This window comes from Carettochelys insculpta, chromosome 4 (assembly GCF_033958435.1).
Source record: "Carettochelys insculpta isolate YL-2023 chromosome 4, ASM3395843v1, whole genome shotgun sequence".
Lineage (NCBI taxonomy): Eukaryota > Metazoa > Chordata > Testudines > Carettochelyidae > Carettochelys > Carettochelys insculpta.
In genome coordinates, this window is record NC_134140.1 from 20,236,659 (window position 1) to 20,255,439 (window position 18,781).

At 45.3% G+C, this 18,781-nt stretch overlaps 1 protein-coding gene across 7 annotated transcripts in view; it reads left to right on the top strand.

The window, feature by feature from the left end:
- The window catches only part of HTT (huntingtin), a 168,339-nt gene that overhangs the window by 114,701 nt on the left and 34,857 nt on the right, over nucleotides 1-18,781 (top strand). For all 7 annotated transcript variants that reach the window (XR_012645326.1, XM_074992401.1, XM_074992396.1 and 4 more), the window contains 6 exons: nucleotides 492-637; nucleotides 1,182-1,359; nucleotides 1,669-1,764; nucleotides 3,350-3,537; nucleotides 11,306-11,432; nucleotides 14,886-14,986. Coding sequence is in view for 6 of the 7 variants with exons in the window: in XM_074992401.1 (XP_074848502.1) it covers nucleotides 492-637; nucleotides 1,182-1,359; nucleotides 1,669-1,764; nucleotides 3,350-3,537; nucleotides 11,306-11,432; nucleotides 14,886-14,986 (836 nt within the window). In the remaining variant the exon portion in view is untranslated. The remainder of the gene's footprint in view (nucleotides 1-491; nucleotides 638-1,181; nucleotides 1,360-1,668; nucleotides 1,765-3,349; nucleotides 3,538-11,305; nucleotides 11,433-14,885; nucleotides 14,987-18,781) is intronic.

Genomic DNA, 18,781 nt, shown 5'->3' on the forward strand with positions numbered 1-18,781 from the left:
GGCTTCCTCAGCCCTGTCCCCACTCTAAGTAAATGCTCTTCCCCTACCCCCAGAGTCAGGCACCCCCAATCCCCCTGTTGTAAATCAATGCCAGCGACTCACTGGAGCTGCCGGAGCCACTTCCACTGGGTCTGCCGGGGCTGGAGCCACCACCAGGGTGCCAGGTCTGCCTCCAGAGCGGCTGGGGCCGCTTACGTTGGGGCCTCTAGGGCTACCGTCACCAGGCAGATGGCACACCCTGCATACAGCTCTAGGAGGAGCCCCATTGAAAGACTTGAAGAGCCTCATGAGGCTCCAGAGCTGGAATCGCCACATTGTGGTGTCCTGTTTGCCACATATGGCAAACATATTGGATATTGCAGCCCTAATGGGATCAAAGATTCTGAAGAGCAAAATATCTTTCCCCAAATTTGTGTCTGTTAAGGAAAATGTTAACTATGATGGTTCTTACTTCAAGCCTCTAGATTTAACCTTGACATTTTATTTTATAGGAGATGTGATGGTATATCAGACTGTGATGAGACTCTGTCGTGCACTGGCTCAGTATTTGCTGTTACTTTCTAAATTGCCAGAATCTCTCCGTATTACATCTGACAAAGAGAGTGACATCCTCAAGTTTGTTGTAATGTCAGTAGAGGTAAGAGTGGGCATAATTAAAAGTGCACCAGAACATTACAAATGTGTTCCAGTTTCCCTTTAACTTTGAAGATTCAGTGGGAGTTCTGCAGCTCTAGAAGCACTTCGGGCTCTAGGTTTATGTATAGGCATTAGTTTTCAGTATCAGTTCATGCAGTAGCTGCTCTTTTTTGTGTCGAATATGTACTCGCATAAGGTGGAATTTAGCAGAGGGTATGGGACAAGAAAAACTTATCTCCCCCAGGGAGATTTCTTACAGAAACTGAGAGAGAGTCTGGATGAGGGTCAGGGAGATTTTGGCAGTTTGAAGAGTAGCACTGTGAGACTTTTTGGGAAGGTGAATAAACATGACCGTTAGTGCAGTGCAGTACTTAACTTTTTTTTTCTGGTTGGAACTTTTTGCATGTATACTATAATTAAAAAAATTAATCATGCTAGTCTTGGACATTGCAAATACGTGTAATAATGTGGGTAAAAATAATTTGATCTTTTACGTTTGTGTGTGGGGATAATTTGATAAAATGGAGTTTTCTTTTCTTGTGCAGGCAGTGTCATGGCATTTAATACATGAACAGATTCCACTAAGTATAGATCTTCAAGCTGCTTTAGAATGCTGCTGCCTGACATTACAGCAACCTGGTCTCTGGAATTTGCTGGCTTCTGCAGTGCATGTGACACACGCTTGCTCCCTAATTAGTTGTGTCAGATTTATAATAGAGGCAGGTGAGTTAAGTTTACATATATATGGGACATGCTTCTGAAAAAACCAGCAGACCTCTGGGATGATGTGCTAAGAATTTTGAAGAAATGCAGAGTTTTCTCTAACAGTCCTTTTGAATTTTTTTCTTTACAAAATTTATTTCCACCATGGAAATTAAGGTTTTTTTCTTTACCATTGAATTTGACAGATATCTAGGCAATACCAGTGCTGCTCTGACAACTTTTTAAATTTGAAGGAAGAAAGGATTATAACTGAGAAACATAATTGATAAGGGTTTTTTTAAAATGTTTCTCTGTATTTATCTAATTTAGTTGCAGTTGAACCTGGAAGCCAGCTTCTTAGTCCAGAAAGGAAGAAGAATACTTCAAAAGGGGTCAGTGAGGATGAAGTTGATTCAAATGGTCAAAGTAAGTATAACACACAGTTTTAGTTTGCATGCAATTTTGTGTAACTTGTTGAAATTTTGCAAAATTTTCCTTTTTTATTAACAGTTTAAATGAAGGGGAAAGTGGTTGAGTATTATGTGCACTAGGGAATTATTTCCAGTTTTCACTGTAACATATGGCTAAGCTTGCATGACTGTTAGGAGGTTGGGAACTCTCTGCAACATTTCTCCAGCCGTTTGAAGTACTGTATTGATGAGGTTTGGTCAGTGCAGAGTTAACTGACACTGTATTGACAGAATACTCTTTGAAAAGTGTAATGAGACCCCTAAGTTGCATCTGTAAACCTATTAAATTGTTTAAAAACCTCTAGTCATGTAAAACAACTTTTCATTTGATGGGCCCCGTCAATATTTTTAGACTTCATCTTCTGCACTGCACTACGGGTGGGAGGGATAGCTCAGTGGTTTAAGCATTGGCCTGCTTAAACCCAGGGTTGAGTTCGATCCTTGTGGAGGCCATTTAGGGACCTGGGGCAATTAGATTTAAAAGAAAGGTGGGGGGATGGTGCTTGGTCCTGCAAAGAGGGCAGGGACCTGGACTCCACGTCCTCTCGAGTTCCCTTCCAGGTCTATGAGAATATATATATTAGGAATGAACACAAGTCTGGATGTGGAATTAGAATTTTTGCAGGGTGGGCAAAATATGGCCTGTGAAATCGCTGGATCCTGTACACCACTGCACTGTGACCCAGTGGAAGTCTCAAGCAGACTTGCTGCCTCCTATTTTTTTTGCACACTACTCAAAGCAGCTGGCTGCAGGGGCCCAGTGCTTTCTGTGCATCACATGCTGTGGGTGGGAGTGGAGTTCCATTCACTGCCCCTGCCTCCAGCACACCCGCAGCACTCATTGGCTGGTAACCACCTAATGGGAGCTGCTTAGGCCATGCTCATGGTGCAGACAGTTCACAGAGTGCACTGCACCAGGACACATGGTGCACGGAGACACACATGGGTCCCCCACAGGTGGCAGCTTTGAGCATCTTATGGGGTTGTGGCAGGCAGGGTCCTGCTGAGCTAGTGGCCAGGAGCTGCCTAAGGTGAGTGCCTCTTGGCCAGAGCCGATCTTGGTTCTCCATCTCTTCTGCACCCAAACCTTTAGTCACAAATTAAACTTCCTGATTTTCTGCTCCCGCACCCATATTCCCTCCTAAACCTGCACCCTCTGCACCAGATCACAACCCTCTACCTTCACCCAAACTCCCTCCCACACCATACTGCCCCCTTCAACCCAGCCTCTTCCCCCAAGCTCCCTGCTGCACCAAGCCTTCATCCAAGATGCTGTACCGCCTCCATTCATATGAAAGAATGCAGCTCTTGATGCCTTATCAAATTCTTGGAATTCTTTTCCTTCTCCACCCCCAACCTCAAATTATTGCGCACCTCAGACTTAGTTGAGATGATACAGCTGACATTTGACACACTATTTTAGATAGCAGAAAAAGGCTTATTCTTAACTAGTGCATACAAAAATATTTAGATCTTTTATATATGTTGTATATTTTCAGAATATTTTACACTAAGCTGCTTTTGTTTTTCTCTCAACTCAGAAACAAAATATATTAAAACAGCTTGTGAAATGGTGGCAGAAATGGTGGAGTGTTTACAGACTGTCCTGGCTTTGGGACATAAGAGAAACAACAACATCCCTGCATTTCTCACTCCTGTCCTTAAGAACATTATCATTAGCTTGGGTAGGCTGCCTCTAGTCAACAGCTATACAAGAGTACCTCCCTTGGTAGGTGTATTATGGTTTGTTTCCTTAGTAGATGGAAAAATGCTGGCTGGTTTTGGATAAAATTAATATATTTTGTGAAATCTTCAGTCTTCGCTCTTATATTTGGCTGTTCGCTTTTGCTGCGTTTTTTTCTAATAGTGCGTGGTCTCTAGTGCCTGCCTCCCTTAAAATACATATATATTTTTTTTTTTTAAAAATTACCTAGCTCTCAAAGTATTTTGCAAAATGTATTCTCCAGAGTGAGAGGTTTAGTTAGAATTGTGTGATCCTTTCACAGTTCCATGAAATTCTGTTTGAAACAGCTCTATCTAATAGTTAGAACAAATCCAGAGTCTTGGATTCTGTTCATGTTTGCTGCTGACTGACACCGAGCCATATATTTAGCATTTGTTGTGCTAGGTAATATACCGTGTGAAATGCCTAGAGAAATACGTCAGAGTTGTTGCAAGATTTCTTAATATGTTTAGAGAAGAACCTTCTGATTTAAAAGAAGAATGCAGAATTCTTCCTCGACTGTCCCCGTGGGTGCTCCACGATAGGTGTCGGGCTCGCCTCGGTGCTGCAGATTGGATCTTTCCAGCAATTTCTGCCGGACCGCGTATGCGCCGGCGCGCGCCGCTCCCTTGCATGCTCCTGGCCACGTGCGCGATCCGGTCCCCGCCAGTTCCTTCTTAGCCGCCATTGGCTGCAGACGGAATCCGCTCGGGCTGTGGCCAGAGTCAGCGTATTTAGAGTTTTTAGAGTTTCAGAGTTCTTAGTTAGATTGTTTTGTTTGTTTGTTTGTTTCTTTATTGCAACAAAAAAAAAAAGAAAAAAAATATATGTAGAAAGTTCTTAGTAAAAGAGAAGGAGGAGTGGAGGCAACGCGGGGACGTGAAGGCCAGTAGGCCTCCTGCCGCGGCAGGCTGGGGTCCGTGAGAGGGGAACAGGCACAGAGAAGGTGCTAAGTACCCTATTAACAGCTCAAAGACTCAACGCGATGTCCTCTGCAGGATTCAAAAAGTGTGAATCGTGCCGCGAAGCTATGCCGGCCTCTGATGGGCATAGTCAATGCATTAGGTGCCTGGGGGAATCACACGTTACCCAGAAATGCTCCTTTTGTGCAAAGCTCACAGCCAGAGCCAGAAAGGATAGAGAAATGCGGCTGAAAATGCTGCTGTTTGATAAGGCCCTCCAGCCAGATGTGCCGGAGAGGCCTCAATCGGAGGGACCCACAGGGCTCCATAAAAGGAAGGCGGCGTCCCTCACCCCCTCGGCGCAGAAATGGTGGAGGCTCTCTCCAGTCCGATCCCTGCCGGCGGCCACAGCGAGTGGGACGGGCGTAGCACACTGCCCCCAGCCGCAGTCACAAACAAGCGGCAGCGCACGTGGCAGAGGCTGAGCCTCCGATTACTAAGCAGCCGGCACACACAGCCTTCAGAGCGGCGGCCAGGCAAGCACCGGAACCGGCGGCACCGCCGCAAGTGGCACAGACCCCCCGCGGCGCCAGCGGTGCAGGGCGAACAGGCACGTAGCCTGCAGGCACTGGAGGAGGCCATCCGTGCGGCACCGCAGATAAGTGTGCCGAGCGCGGCGCCGACAGCGGGGCTGAGATCCCCGGCACGGGAAGGGGCGGAGCCAGCCCCGCAGGGGAGGGGAAAGGCAGCAGCAAAAACCCGGCACCGCAGCCCTTCTCTGGGCAGGGCTGCTCTCAACAAGCTCTCCCCTTATGCTGCGAACACCAACCAGGAGACATGGGTCTCCCCCAGCCTACCCAGAGCCTCCTTCTCCGTTCCTCCAACCAGCGTCACCCTGGCTCGGGCCACCCTCACCCTTTCTGGGATTTGACCCCCTGGAGTACTATCACAAACCAGTTTCACCATTGTCTCAGTCATCCAGATGATCTCGCTCTCTCAGACATCGGGGTATGCACCTTGAGAGTGGTCCAGGTCTCCATCCCAGGAACCATGCCCGTGCTGCCACAGTTGTCCTTATCATGCTGGGCATAGACACCACAGGCATACACCCAGGGGCAGGTCCCCCTCGACCGTCCAGCGTCCCTGCGGGCACTCACGGACAGGGACGGAAACACAGTTGTTTCAGGGGGAGTTGGTTTTGGAACCCCGAGATTTTCCCTCGCAAGCCTCCAGTGAGAGGGTGTACCACCGACAGCAGGACCCTGAGAGTTCGAGGGAGGCCTACCCTAGTGGTTCCTCCTTGTCCTCCCCCGACGAGGCTACGGCCCCCAGAGATGTTGCCCCCCCCCCCCCCCCCCCCGGACGACCTCAAACAGTTTCAGGAGCTGTTTAAAAGGGTGGCTTTCACGCAAGGCATCCAAACAGCAGAGGTGCAGGAGAAGCACCACAAGCTCCTCAAAAACCTGAGGCCTCTGGCCTCGTCCAAAATCACTATCCCGCTCGACGAAGCAATCATGGAGTCTGCTACCACCATATGGCAGACCCCGGCTTCCGCTCCTCCTATAAACAAGAGAGCGGGTAAGAAATACTTCATCCCGGCAAAGGGCATGGACTTCCTGTTTAGTCACCCACAACCAGATTCACTGGTGGTAGAATCATTTCAGCAGAGATCGAAGACTTCCCAGTACAAAGCGGGGGGAAAAGACAGAGATGCCAAGAAGCTAGAGCTATTTGGCAGAAAGGTATACTCCTCCTCCACCCTGCTGCTGAGAATGGCAAATTATGCAGCACATGTAGCGAACCACAATTTCGAAAATTACTCCAGGCTTACTTCTCTCATGGATTCACTTCCAGAAGATAAGAAGCCGGTGCTGAAGGCCATCGTGCAAGAGGGCTATGCAGCTTTGAGGACAGGAGTCCAGATCTCCCTGGACGTAGCAGACACAGCGGCAAGCTCAACGGCTACGGCAGTGGTCATGCGCAGGGAATCCTGGCTTCAGACATCGGGTATCCCGAGGGATCTGCTGGCAAAAATTGTCGATCTCTCTTTCGACACGCAGAAGTTGTTTGCAGAGTCAACTGATTTGGTCCTTCATTCCAGTAAAGACTCAAGAGCTACACTCAGAACCCTGGGTATTTATACCCCTCCATACAGAAAGAAAAAGTATTACCCTCAACAAAGGCGATACTCGTACCAACCTCAGCGTGGTCAGTACCAACGGGGCTACGACCAAGGGCGGCATCAACAGCAACAACAGTATAGAACTCCTAGGCGACGTTCCCAACAGAGCCGTGCATCCTCGAGGCAGGCCCAAAGGCAACAAGTTTGATGAATAGGTCGAGGGCTGCACTATTACTACCATCGCGCAATGTCATCCACAATTAATGTTCCATCATCGCCTCCGACCGTTCCACTCACAATGGCAAAAGATCACCACAGACAAATGGGTACTGGAGATCATAGCCACAGGTTACGTGATCCCCTTTCAGTCGCTCCCACCGCCAAGACCTCCGCCCAGGCCTCATCTCAGGGATGCATCCCACGAGGCGAAACTCAAGCACGAGGTGGACCACCTTATGCTCATAGGGGCAGTGGAAAGAGTGCCGGAACGACTCCAGGGGAAAGGGTTTTATTCACGATACTTCCTCACAGAGAAGAAAACAGGAGGCTGGAGGCCCATCTTAGATCTTCGAGGCCTCAACCGGTACTTGCATAAACAACGTTTTCAGATGATCACAGTCGCCTCTATACTCACGGCACTGGACGATGGAGATTGGTTCGCAGCCCTCGACATACAAGATGCGTATTTTCAAATCACGATCCACCCGGCACACAGACGTTTTCTCTGGTTTATGGTCGGCAAAGAACATTTCCAATACAAGGTTCTGCTGTTCGGCCTCTCCTCGGCCCCCAGAGTCTTTACCAAGACCCTGGCAGTGGTGTCAGCTTACCTGCACAGACAGGGGGTATTTATATTCCTATATCTGGATGACTGCTTACTGAAAGGGGCCTCAAAGGCAGAGGTACTACGCATGATACGCGTAACAGCAAACACGTTTTCTTCGCTGGGCCTGGTCATCAACCTTGCGAAGTCAAAGATCGACCCCACACAAGACGTAGAGTTCATAGGGGCACGCATAAACTGTATCACAGCAAGGGTTTATCTACCCGATGCTTGCTTTCGCGCCATCGGCTCCCTAGTGCAAGTCATTACACACAGCCCGACGGTGCCGGTTTTAATGTGCTTGCAGCTGCTAGGCCACATGGCAGCAGCAACGTTCGTGGTACAGAACGCCAGATTGCATATGCGCAACCTGCAACATTGGCTGGCGAGCGTCTACAAGCCGGCATCCCACACCGTCCACAGGGTGGTGTTGCCCACGACAGAGGTGCGCAGATCCCTACAATGGTGGGTAAACCCCAAGAACATGCCAACAGGGGTACCCTTTCACCAACCACAAATCTCTTTTTCTCACCACCGACACCTCCCACATAGGGTGGGGAGCACACATTGGCGAAGAGGTGACGCAAGGACTGTGGTCCCCTACGGAACAGTCACTGCATATAAATATACTGGAGCTCAGAGCAGTGTTCAACGCCTGCAAACACTTTCGAGACCACATACAAGGCAAAGTAGTCGGGATCAGTACAGACAATACCTCCACCATGTTTTATATAAATCGACAAGGAGGAGCTCGATCCCGTGCCTTATGTGCAGAAGCAGTCCGGCTGTGGAACTGGTACATCGCCAACAATATAACGTTGAAAGCCTTGTACTTACCGGGTGTTCACAACGTGAAGGCAGACCAGCTGAGCAGGCGCTTCGCACTCTCACATGAGTGGCAGATCCGCTCCAATCTGCTACGACCGATCTTTCATGCATGCGGGTTTCCCCAGATAGACCTGTTTGCCATTCAACACAACAAGAAGTGCCCCCAATACTGCTCCAGGGCAGGACTGGGGCGGGGGTCCTTGGGGGACGCATTCGTGATTTCATGGAAGGGCCCCCTGCTTTACGCGTTTCCCCCCACAGTGCTCATCCACAAGGTCTTGCAGAAAGCCAGGAGGGAGAGAGCCCGCATGATCCTAGTAGTCCCAACATGGGATCGACAGCAATGGTTCCCCTTGCTTCTGTGCATGTCGGACCGCCCACCGCTTCCCCTTCCAGTGGCGCTGGACCTGCTCACGCAGGCCCAGGGGTCCATAGTGCACCCACACCCCCGAGGCCTGCGCCTACAAGCATGGTTAATCCATGGCTCAGCTCCCTAGAGAGTACATGTACGGAGGGAGTACAACAAGTCCTGGAGAGTAGCCGAAGGACCTCCACCAGGAAGACCTACAAGCAGAAATGGACTCGATTCACTGCATGGTGTTCTACCAAGCAATTAGCTCCCCTTGATGTGCCTATACCTGTAATTACTGGACCTCAAGAGAGGAGGGCTCTCCCTATCCTTGTTGAAGGTCCACCTCGCCACTATATCGGCTTTTCGGCATGAAGAGGAAGGGCCCACGGTGTTTACTCATCCTATTGTTACCAGGTTCCTGAAGGGGCTGGTAAACCTGTACCCCCCTCAGAAACCGCCTCCACCATCGTGGAGCTTGGACCTGGTGCTCAGCACGCTAACAGGACCACCGTTTGAACCCTTAGCCACAGTTTCCCTCTGTCTCCTTACGATAAAGACAACCTTCCTTCTTGCAATCACATCAGCTCGCAGGGTGAGGTGAGCTCACAGCAGTTATGGCAATGCCGCCTTGCACAGTATTCTCAAAGGAGGCGGTAACCTTACGGCTGCACCCAGCCTTCGTTCCAACAGCTTCCTTAGAGTTCCACCTTAACAAGCCTATCGTTTTACCCTTGTTTTACCTGAAGCCTCACAGCTCCAGCAAGGAGACACTCCTGCATCTCCTGGACGTGAGGAGGGCGTTGGCCTTCTACATAGACAGGACTAAGTCCTTGCAGAAAACGGACAGACTCCTAGTCTCTCTCGCTCCCAGGTCAAAAGGAGAGGGTCTCTCTTCACAGAGAATCTCGAAGCACATTGTGTCCTGCATAAAGATGTGCTACGAACTCGGAAAACCCCTTTACTGGCCCCGCCTAGGGCTCACTCCACCAGGGCGGTGGCGGCATCAACAGCCTTTTTCAAGGGCATCACGCTAAAAGACATCTGCAGAGCGGCAACCTGGTCATCCTGTGACACCTTCGCCAAGCATTATGCCCTACACCGGGTATTCCAATAGGATACCCGCCTCTCGACAGCGGTCCTTTCGGGGGCAAGCTGCACATAAACCGATTACCCATCTCCTTTCTTAGGTGACTACCCAGCAGTAACCCATCGTGGAGCACCCACGGGGACACTCGAGGAAGAAGGAGAAGTTACTCACCGTAGTAACGATGGTTCTTCGAGATGTGTCCCCGTGGGTGCTCCACCACCCGCCCATCCTCCCCGCTTCGGATCTCTGTTTAGTGTTTTTCAGGAGCATCCGAGGCGGTTGGTCAAGGAACTGGTGGGAACCGGATAGCGCACGTGGCTGGGAGCATGCAAGGGAGCGGCGTGCACCGGCGCATGCACGGTCTGGCAGAAACTGCTGGAAAGATCCGCTCTGCGGCGCCGGGGCGAGCCCAACACCTATCGTGGAGCACCCACGGGGACACATCTCGAAGAACCGTCGTTACTACGGTGAGTAACTTCTCTTTATCAGAAATATCTTTAGATATTGGAATGAGGGGGTGATTGTTTCTGAATCTGCACATACTGGTATTTCACTAATTGGATGCAAGAAAGTGTTAAAGGAATACTTTTTTCCCCTCACTCTGGAGTCAAATGTGTTTTGTTCACTTTTCACAATCATGGTTGTGCTTTTTGTATGCCACCCTTTATGTGTGGAAAACCCTCCTTTTAATTTAGTCTGAGGCCACAATCCTTCAAATCCTACCCTCAAAAGTGTTTACATTGTACTGTCAATTAACAGTGGCTATAGAGAGGGCTTATTTTAAAAGCATATGAAGTATTGGGGGAGAGAGGTTTGTGTTTGATATGTAATCTGTCTTTTGGAGCAAAGTGTGTTATGTTTGAAAAGCCCCTTATGTTGTTGGCACTGCTATAATCCAAATTAATAGAGAGATGTCTGAGAGCAGTTTTGTATGTGAAACGTGAATCTTCAAACAAAGCTTTTCATATTATTCCATTAAATTTAACCTCTCATTTTAAAATGCAGCCTTAGGTGAAAGAAGGTTGCATTGATTTTTGGGTCCTCTGAGACTAAACTGACTTCTAGCGACTAAATATAAATTTTGTAAATAAATATATTTATACAGTTCGGATTTTAAGGAGAATGTGGAAAGTAATTTAATTGTCTATTACAAGGCAAAGTCTCCTTTCTGCTGGCCTAGTGCTCATACTTTGCACTTTTACTCAGGTAGACCAAATTCATAAGATTTAAGAATTTCTGAATTTCAAGCCATTGTGGAGAAGGGGAGCTGTTCTGTACAGTCTCTAGGGCTTGGTCCAATCTAAACCTTAGTCAACTGCAGATATACAATTCTAGCTGCAGCAATTGTGTTAGAATTGACGAATTTGCAGTTGACTGTAAGGTCTGCCCTCACTGGGTCAACCAGAGCATTCCAACACATTTTTTATTGAGTTATTAGCAGAGTATATTAACAATACTGTGGAAAAAGAGCGTCATGTATATTGGCACACAAAAATGCTGTATGAGTTTAGAAACGTTTTAGAAATTATTTTGCATTAAGTTGGTTATTTTTACTATTTGTATCTCACTATTTTTATTCTAAATGTGATCATAACTGTAGTTTAATATAACAGTTACTATTTTAAAATAAAGTAGTAGTATCCTTTTTGTATTTTAACAGGTTTGGAAACTAGGCTGGTCACCAAAACCTGCAGGTGATTTTGGCACAGCTTTTCCAGAAATCCCTGTTGAATTTCTTCAGGAAAAAGAAATATTCAAAGAGTTTATCTATCGCATTAATACACTGGGTAGGTAGACAACATTTTTATCGTTCTTTTCAATGCTTATTCTTGCTAGCTATCAGAAGTATAGTAATTCATAATTTAGAATGTAGACTGGGAAAGTGCGCAACCTGTGCTTGTGATTTAAAGACCATTACTGTTTACTCAAATAGGTTGGAGAACACACACAATTGCATAAGTGGTGGGCATTTTTTGTGAGGGCTTCGATACATGATGGAGCACTTGACCTTGTCAGAAACAAATTTTGTGTATATGAACTTCTGATAAATTAGATGCAAGTATAAAAGCAAAAATGAAGTACAATAGCTCATTTCTTAAATTTAAAATAGGAAAATCTTATTTTGGGATGAAATGGAACCAAACTATCTTGTGATCACAAAAGTGATTCCATATTTCCCTTCTGGAAGGCAAGGTTCAAATACTGCTTAATTCGCAAGTTAAAATGAATACACTCATTTCTTCGTAATTGGGTTGGGAGCTGTGTTTGTGTGTGCGCCCATGCATGTATGTCAATGCTATGAATAAAACACACAAACAATTCGATCTGTGTGGAAAGAGAATAGTGGTTATTGCAGAGAAGGGTAAAATTACTGTAATTTAACAAAACAAAACAGCAGAACTGTAGTACTTTAAAAATTAACAAAATAATTTATTGATGAGCTTTCGTGGGACAGACCCACTTCATCAGATCTGTTACTGTCATTTAAGGCACACTAAACTTGTCTCAGAATTGTAATAGGAAATTATCATAATAGAGATTTTAAGTTTGGTACGGTAACTTTTTGATATCCAGCACCCTCAGGACTAGAAGGTTGCCATATATTCATATGTGTTGGATACTGAAGTGCCTTCTCTGGTCCCTGACATGGCTCTGTGCCTGCCTGCAGGGGACTCTTGTACTTCTCCTCCACTTGGCCACTCTCTAGTCTCCTTCTACTGGAGCAAGGGAAAGTGAGTGCAAGGACAAGTAAACTGCTTAGAAGAGTCTCATATAAAATTAGAACACTCAGCTGTCTACTCAGAAAAGGTCCCTTCCAGCCATAGGATTCTGTGATTCTATGAAAAGCTTTAGTCATGTTTTGTGCTGCTGGAGTGACAAAAAAGCAGACTTAGAGGGCTATGAGTACCTGCTTGTCTCCTCTTTCTCCACTTTGTGGTGGGCAGCAGCTCCCTCACACTCACAGCTCAGCTGGTGCAGCATCTTCTCCCACTGTCGTCTGCACCTCTAGGCTGCCTTTCCCCTTCATACTGCCTCCTTCTCCCAGGCAGCCTTTGGTGGGGCCTCGCCTTGCTGCTCTTGTTCCCATCATGCCTGCCCTGAGGTGTGGGGAAGAGCCCACCATTGAGGTCAGCGTGCTGATCTCTAGCTGCCTTTGGCTTCAGCATGGCTGTGTGTTTGAGGGTGTTCATGGGGTTATCTGAGGCCCTGCACCAGCTGGAGCAGCCCACCTAGCCCGTCTAACTCAGCGTCTTCCCTCAGCAGGGCTGCCTTGTCCTGGGTTGCCAGCTTGGGGCTCCTTTCAGTAGGGCCCCTGGGAACATGTTGCCCCCAGGGCAGCAGCTGGATTCTGCTCCCCATATGACCAGTGGGTGGGTTTACGGTATTACCAATAATAGTCATTGTATTATATATAAATTTCAGGTATTTTTCATCTATAACACATCAACACAGTTAGCTATAACAGTTCCCAGTTTGTGACAGGTGTTCTGTCTTCCTTCTCTATGGTCCAGCAAGGGAATTCACTCTTAGGCTTCTGGCTCCATAGCTGCTGTTTCTCTTGGGTGGAAACATGTATCTGTTTCATGACACACTTACTTCAAGGCTGAACAGTCTCTTACTTAAATTGTGAATTCCCCAGTAAGCTGGATTTCCTCAGGAAATCTGTTTTGCTTCGTTTCCTAAAGGGTTATGAACAGTATAACTGTTTGTTCATCAGTTACTGTGTAGCTCCTTTAAAGCTTCCAATGAGGATGGGATTCAAACCCATAAGTGCAGAACACGATGAATTAGCCGCCTACTGCCTTTACCACTCAGCCACCTCACCTTTTAAGCTTGTTACATTTATTCTTAAAGTGAAACTTCAGCGTTACAGAGAAAAATATATAAAAACAATAAAAGAATGTACACCCTGCCAATAAGCTTACTAGACATCACCCTACTTCCAGTAAGGGCTTTGATATGTGAACAATCCTTCAAATCCCATCAGCAGATTTTTACTCTGATTACAAGTTCCTGAGTGCCTGCGCCCACAACAACTATCTGCTCCTCCTCAGCGAATCTGAGAGTATCTTTTATCTGTCCTCTTGTAATGGGATCAGCAGATAAAGGGCCCTCTTCTCACACCATAGCTTCCCAAGTGTGAGTTTTGAGGTAGGAAGCTTGCATTCTCTCTAGTTATTTCCTAAGAAACCAACTTTAATTTTAAAATTTCACATTATTTCTAGTAGCCCTTTCATGCTCATAACATTTCCCGGGATTTTTATTAGTCAGGTCTCCTCTCTAGAAACATTACTTACAATCCCACAATAATATATAATATTTGCATTTTAATACAATGAGCTCCTAAGATACTTAAACTAATTCAGTAAGGTTTTATCCAGGCTATTGCAATAACATTGGCATAAGTGGCACAGTGCCATCAAGATGTTTGTTTGACACTGACATTGTTAGGCTGTACCACTTCAAACTTACAGGTATATCACGGCTTGCTAAAAAGAGCAGTGAAGGCATTAAGTAAAACAATTGGTTCTTTTCCATCAAGTGCAGTTTGTCTAGCTGAAACATAGAGTTCTCTGTCCACTTACAAAAGGCCACTGTTTTGATAACATCTCACAGAAGAGTTTAAATCTGACTGATCGGTGATGTAGCACTGTATCCCGTTTGGTCATTCTATATACATTATGACCAAAGAATATTCTCATTTCATATCTGATGAACTTTGCTAAAGATCTATTTGGGAAGCCTTTGCAGTACTTGAATCGTATTTTTAAAGACTCCAACTGAATCCTTTTGGCTCTTGGAATGAGCTTCTGCTGAGTTCTAGATGTATTTTGTGGTTATTTGGGACTCTACACATTTCTACCCTACAAAAATGGGAAAGTTTGAAAGGTTTTAGTATGTAGTATTATGAAAAGTGTTCTCAAATTGTTCATTGAGGTTTTATTGCTTTTAAACTAAAAATCAACCTATAATTTGTGTCTGAAAAACATCTAAATAGGATCATTTAATAGGGACTGTTCACAGTTGATTTTAGGTAAGAGATCCTAATTTTCTCAAATAGAATTCAACAAACATAGGTTGCAACAGTTATAGAAACAACTTAAATTGGACGAGAACCAATGTGAATTTACATCTGTGGAAATCTCATTTGCAAATACTCTTCCACATTTGTTTAAAAAAAGCTAGTTATAGTTGCCCTGAAGTAGTAAATGGCCTTATATCTTTGAATATGTTCATAGGATGGACTAGCCGTACCCAATTTGAAGAGACCTGGGCTACTCTGCTTGGTGTGCTTGTAACTCAGCCAATTGTAATGGACCAAGAAGAAGGTCAACAAGAGGTAAACACATTCATTGACAACACATTTATTTAGTATAAGTGTTTTTTCCTTATGGGTGATTTTAACTGTTGGGCAAACCAATGTCCCCTGTAATAATTCAAGAAGACTTCCTTTGTTTCACATTTTCCCTCTAGGCTAAAGTCTCTGCCTGTTAGTGAATGGTTTTGGAAAGTTTGAGAAGAGAACTTCTGAATAATTTTTGAGTTACAGCAGGATGAAAAGTGCACTTCAAACCCTAATTGTGATGATACAGATGCTTAATTCTATGAAGTGCGGCAGAAATCTACAAAAGATTATAAGAATCCTTACCATTGCATCAGAAAAAAGGCTGCACATTTATAATCAAAATCAGGAAACGCACAAATTAAGTTTCCAGCAGCAACAATAACATGGTCATATTACACATTTTATTTTCTGTTTTTCTTAGTGTTAAAAATAGCTTTACAGAATGTTTGTTTGTTTTGAGAGTTGTATCATAAGGTTTATAGGATGTATAATCAGTTAGTTTTGCTGTTTCCTGAACTAACCCATAGAAGTCATAGACGGAAAAAAAAACCCTAGGTCATAATGGTTCATCTCATACACTTGCAGGCACCTTGACATTATCGTATCAATAAAGCCCTTCAAATATGCTTTAACTCCAGCATAGTAATAGACAAGATAATGGAAAATAGCATTCGCAAAGTGCTGCAATGCAAACAATTTCTGTATTAGAAAATGAAGACAAACAAAGATGAATAAACAAGAATGAATCAGGAGAGGTTTTTGTTAGGGAGAATCTGGAGCCATTAGCTAGATCATTAGCCTGGGTTGTTGGGAGATCTAAGTTCAGTTTACTGCCCACTATTGGAAGAGGCTCTTACTCATGAAATCTCATTGCCTAATAAATGTTAGTCAGTCATTAAGGTGCTACAGCAGTGATTCCCAACCTTTTCCAGACAGGGACCCATTCTGACAATTCAGGAAGACTTGGTGACCCAAGGCAATTCAAATATGCGCAGAGGGGAGAGAAAGCAGTGCCGTAACTAGCTACTTTTGAGCCTGAGGCAAGAATATAAAATTGCACCCCTCATGTTTGTATATTCACAGTAGTTATTTCATAGAAAAAGGGAAAATACATTAATAATAGTAAAATAATAACACTGCATTTATTATATTTAAATATTTTATTATAGTTGATCTGAGTTGTGGTGGGGGAAAGACCCTCATCCTCAAATTCCTCCCCAGCTTAAACCCCACACTCAGAGGGTGGCGGGGATGGAGGGGTCACACTCAGCCTGGGGGGCTAGGGTGGTCACGTTCCGGGGTTGGGGGTTTTGGGGGCTGGGTGGAGTCACACCTGAGGCTGGAGAGTCACACTCAGGCTGGGAGGGTCACACTTGGGGACTGGAGGAGCTGGGTGAGTCACACTCAGGGGCTGGGGGAGATACAAACAAAATAATGAAAGCTAACAAACCAGCTACATAGAATAGAAGGTGGGGGTGGCAAAAGGTGGTGGTGGGGAAATTACTTACTGCAAGAGTTTAAGTGGCTTGCCTGGGATGACTACGAATACCAGGTGGAGAAGCTATCTTCGTAATGCATTTTTGCTTCTCTATGGATAGAGAGAGCTGCTGGATGTGTCAGCATTAAGAAGCTGCAAACAGTTTCTTTAAGAGCCATATGCAGCGCCGAGCGTTTGGTGACCCTTAACAGATCTAATTACAACCCATGGTTGGGAATCCCTGTGCTACAGGATTGCTTTTTATATGTGATCTCAGATCTTATATAGCTTTCATTGCCTCTTTTCCTGCCTATAAAATGAGGGAATGTTTACCTATTTTCACAGGGTGTAAATACATTAAAGATGGGGCAGTGCAACAGGAGCCATAATTTAAAAAAAAAAAAAAAAAAAATTAGAGAACAAGTGTATAAGATGAGCATAGAATGGAAATGATTTTCATACAGTGAACTTTGGAAAAAATTGTTAATGTCGTAAGTAACCGTTTTCAGAAAAGTGATGTCCTGGGGAAGAGGTTCACAAAATGACTGATCATAGATCTAAACCAAAATCCCCAAGCCCAACCCTTTTAAATGAGTGTTTAAAATCTGAACCCACCAAGAGAACTTGAAATCTGAACATATTTGGAACTGTGAGGTGGGCAGTTCTTGAAATCCAGATCAGAAGTTTTGCATTTTATCTTATTTCTAAGTTTAACTTATACAGAGGTGACAAGTGAGATGCTCCAAATACCATAATACATAGAGACCCATGTGGCCTTCAGTAAAGGTGTGAAATGTCTTGATCATGGAATGATTGATTCATATTCGCAAGAGCAAGAAAATGATCTGTTTATCAGTGAAGGCAATTGGAAACATTATAAATAATGGAAAGGAAAATACAAAACCATTGTAAAAGACTCCAGCTATGTCAAGGCGCATATTTCAATGGTGCCCATAGTTGCAGGCATGGTACTGGTAAGTGCTGGCAAGTTAAGTATGAAAGCCCTTAGTTATAATTGTCATGGTTCAGACAAATGCACCTATATTTCTCCCTCTGGCTGGGTTAACACAGAGACGTCCTGTGGCAGCTTCATGCTGATGAGCAGTCTCACAATTGCAAATGGCTACTTATTACCATACATCCACAGCTAATTAGCCTAGCTGCACGAGATCTTGCTGCTGACAGAGTGCTGATGACAGTAAACAGGCCGTGTGGACATGCCTCTGCCAGCAAAAACATCCTCTATTGTCAGCTCCTTATACCTGAATTTTTTTGGGGAGGGTTGGGACTTGGGCTTACTTGGGTGGCACCTAGTCAGCGGTGGTAAGTCAGGCTGCCTGGTGCCTGCTTGGCCTGGGGCATTGTGCTGCACCACAGTAAAGGCAAGCAGGTCTAGTTCCTGGGAGTGGTAGCATGAAGCTGCGCACCATGCATGCTTCTCTTACATTCAGGGCGAAAGCAGCACATGGAGCCCTGCAGTCCCCGTGCTTCAGAATGGGAACTACTGTGCTAGCTGCTTCTCCACTGGCCCCAGTACTGAGATGCCAATAGCCAAAGCAGCTCTTTGCTGGGATCGGTGGGGAGGGACCCCTCTCCACCAGCTGAAGAAGCTATGGAACTTGGGGAGAGAGATCTCTCCCCGCTGCAACCCTGAGCTCCTGCACTGCACTTAATGGAAAGCTTGTATGGCATAGAGGGAACTTAGGGCAGGGACTGTAAATTCTCATCAGTTACACCCCATAAACAGGCCTGTTTCGCTTTTACACACAGTATAATTACCTGCTTAAGTTACCACACAACTCTTTCTGAGCAAGCACATATATTGTTAAGGTGAAAGCATTACAGAGAAAATAGTATTTAAAAAAATAAAAATAAAAACCATATACATGATGGCTAGCTAATAAGCTTACCAGAAATTACTCCTATTCCCAGCATTCACCAAGGGGCCTTGTCACTGTCAGTCCTTTCAACCCTTCCCTAAAGAATGGGCTTTCCCTTAGACAGAAGGTCCTGTCTATTTACAGGATCAGAAAGAAGACCTTAAGTCAGTTTAAACTCTCATGGTATTTATACAGAAGTCCTTTTCAGATCCGATGGTCTTCAGAGAATCTAGGTGGAACTGGTATATGGATGTCTATCAGGTGATAGACCTTATCAGCCCCAACTGTTTTTAGTTCTTGAAGGATTGTGGTCCCCTCTCCCATGAAATCATATACAGTCCTTGGACCACAATGGTGTATAAACTTAATACTGTAAGATTTCACATAAATCAGCAAGGGTTGACTAGGTATTACAGGAGTGTTCATATTTAT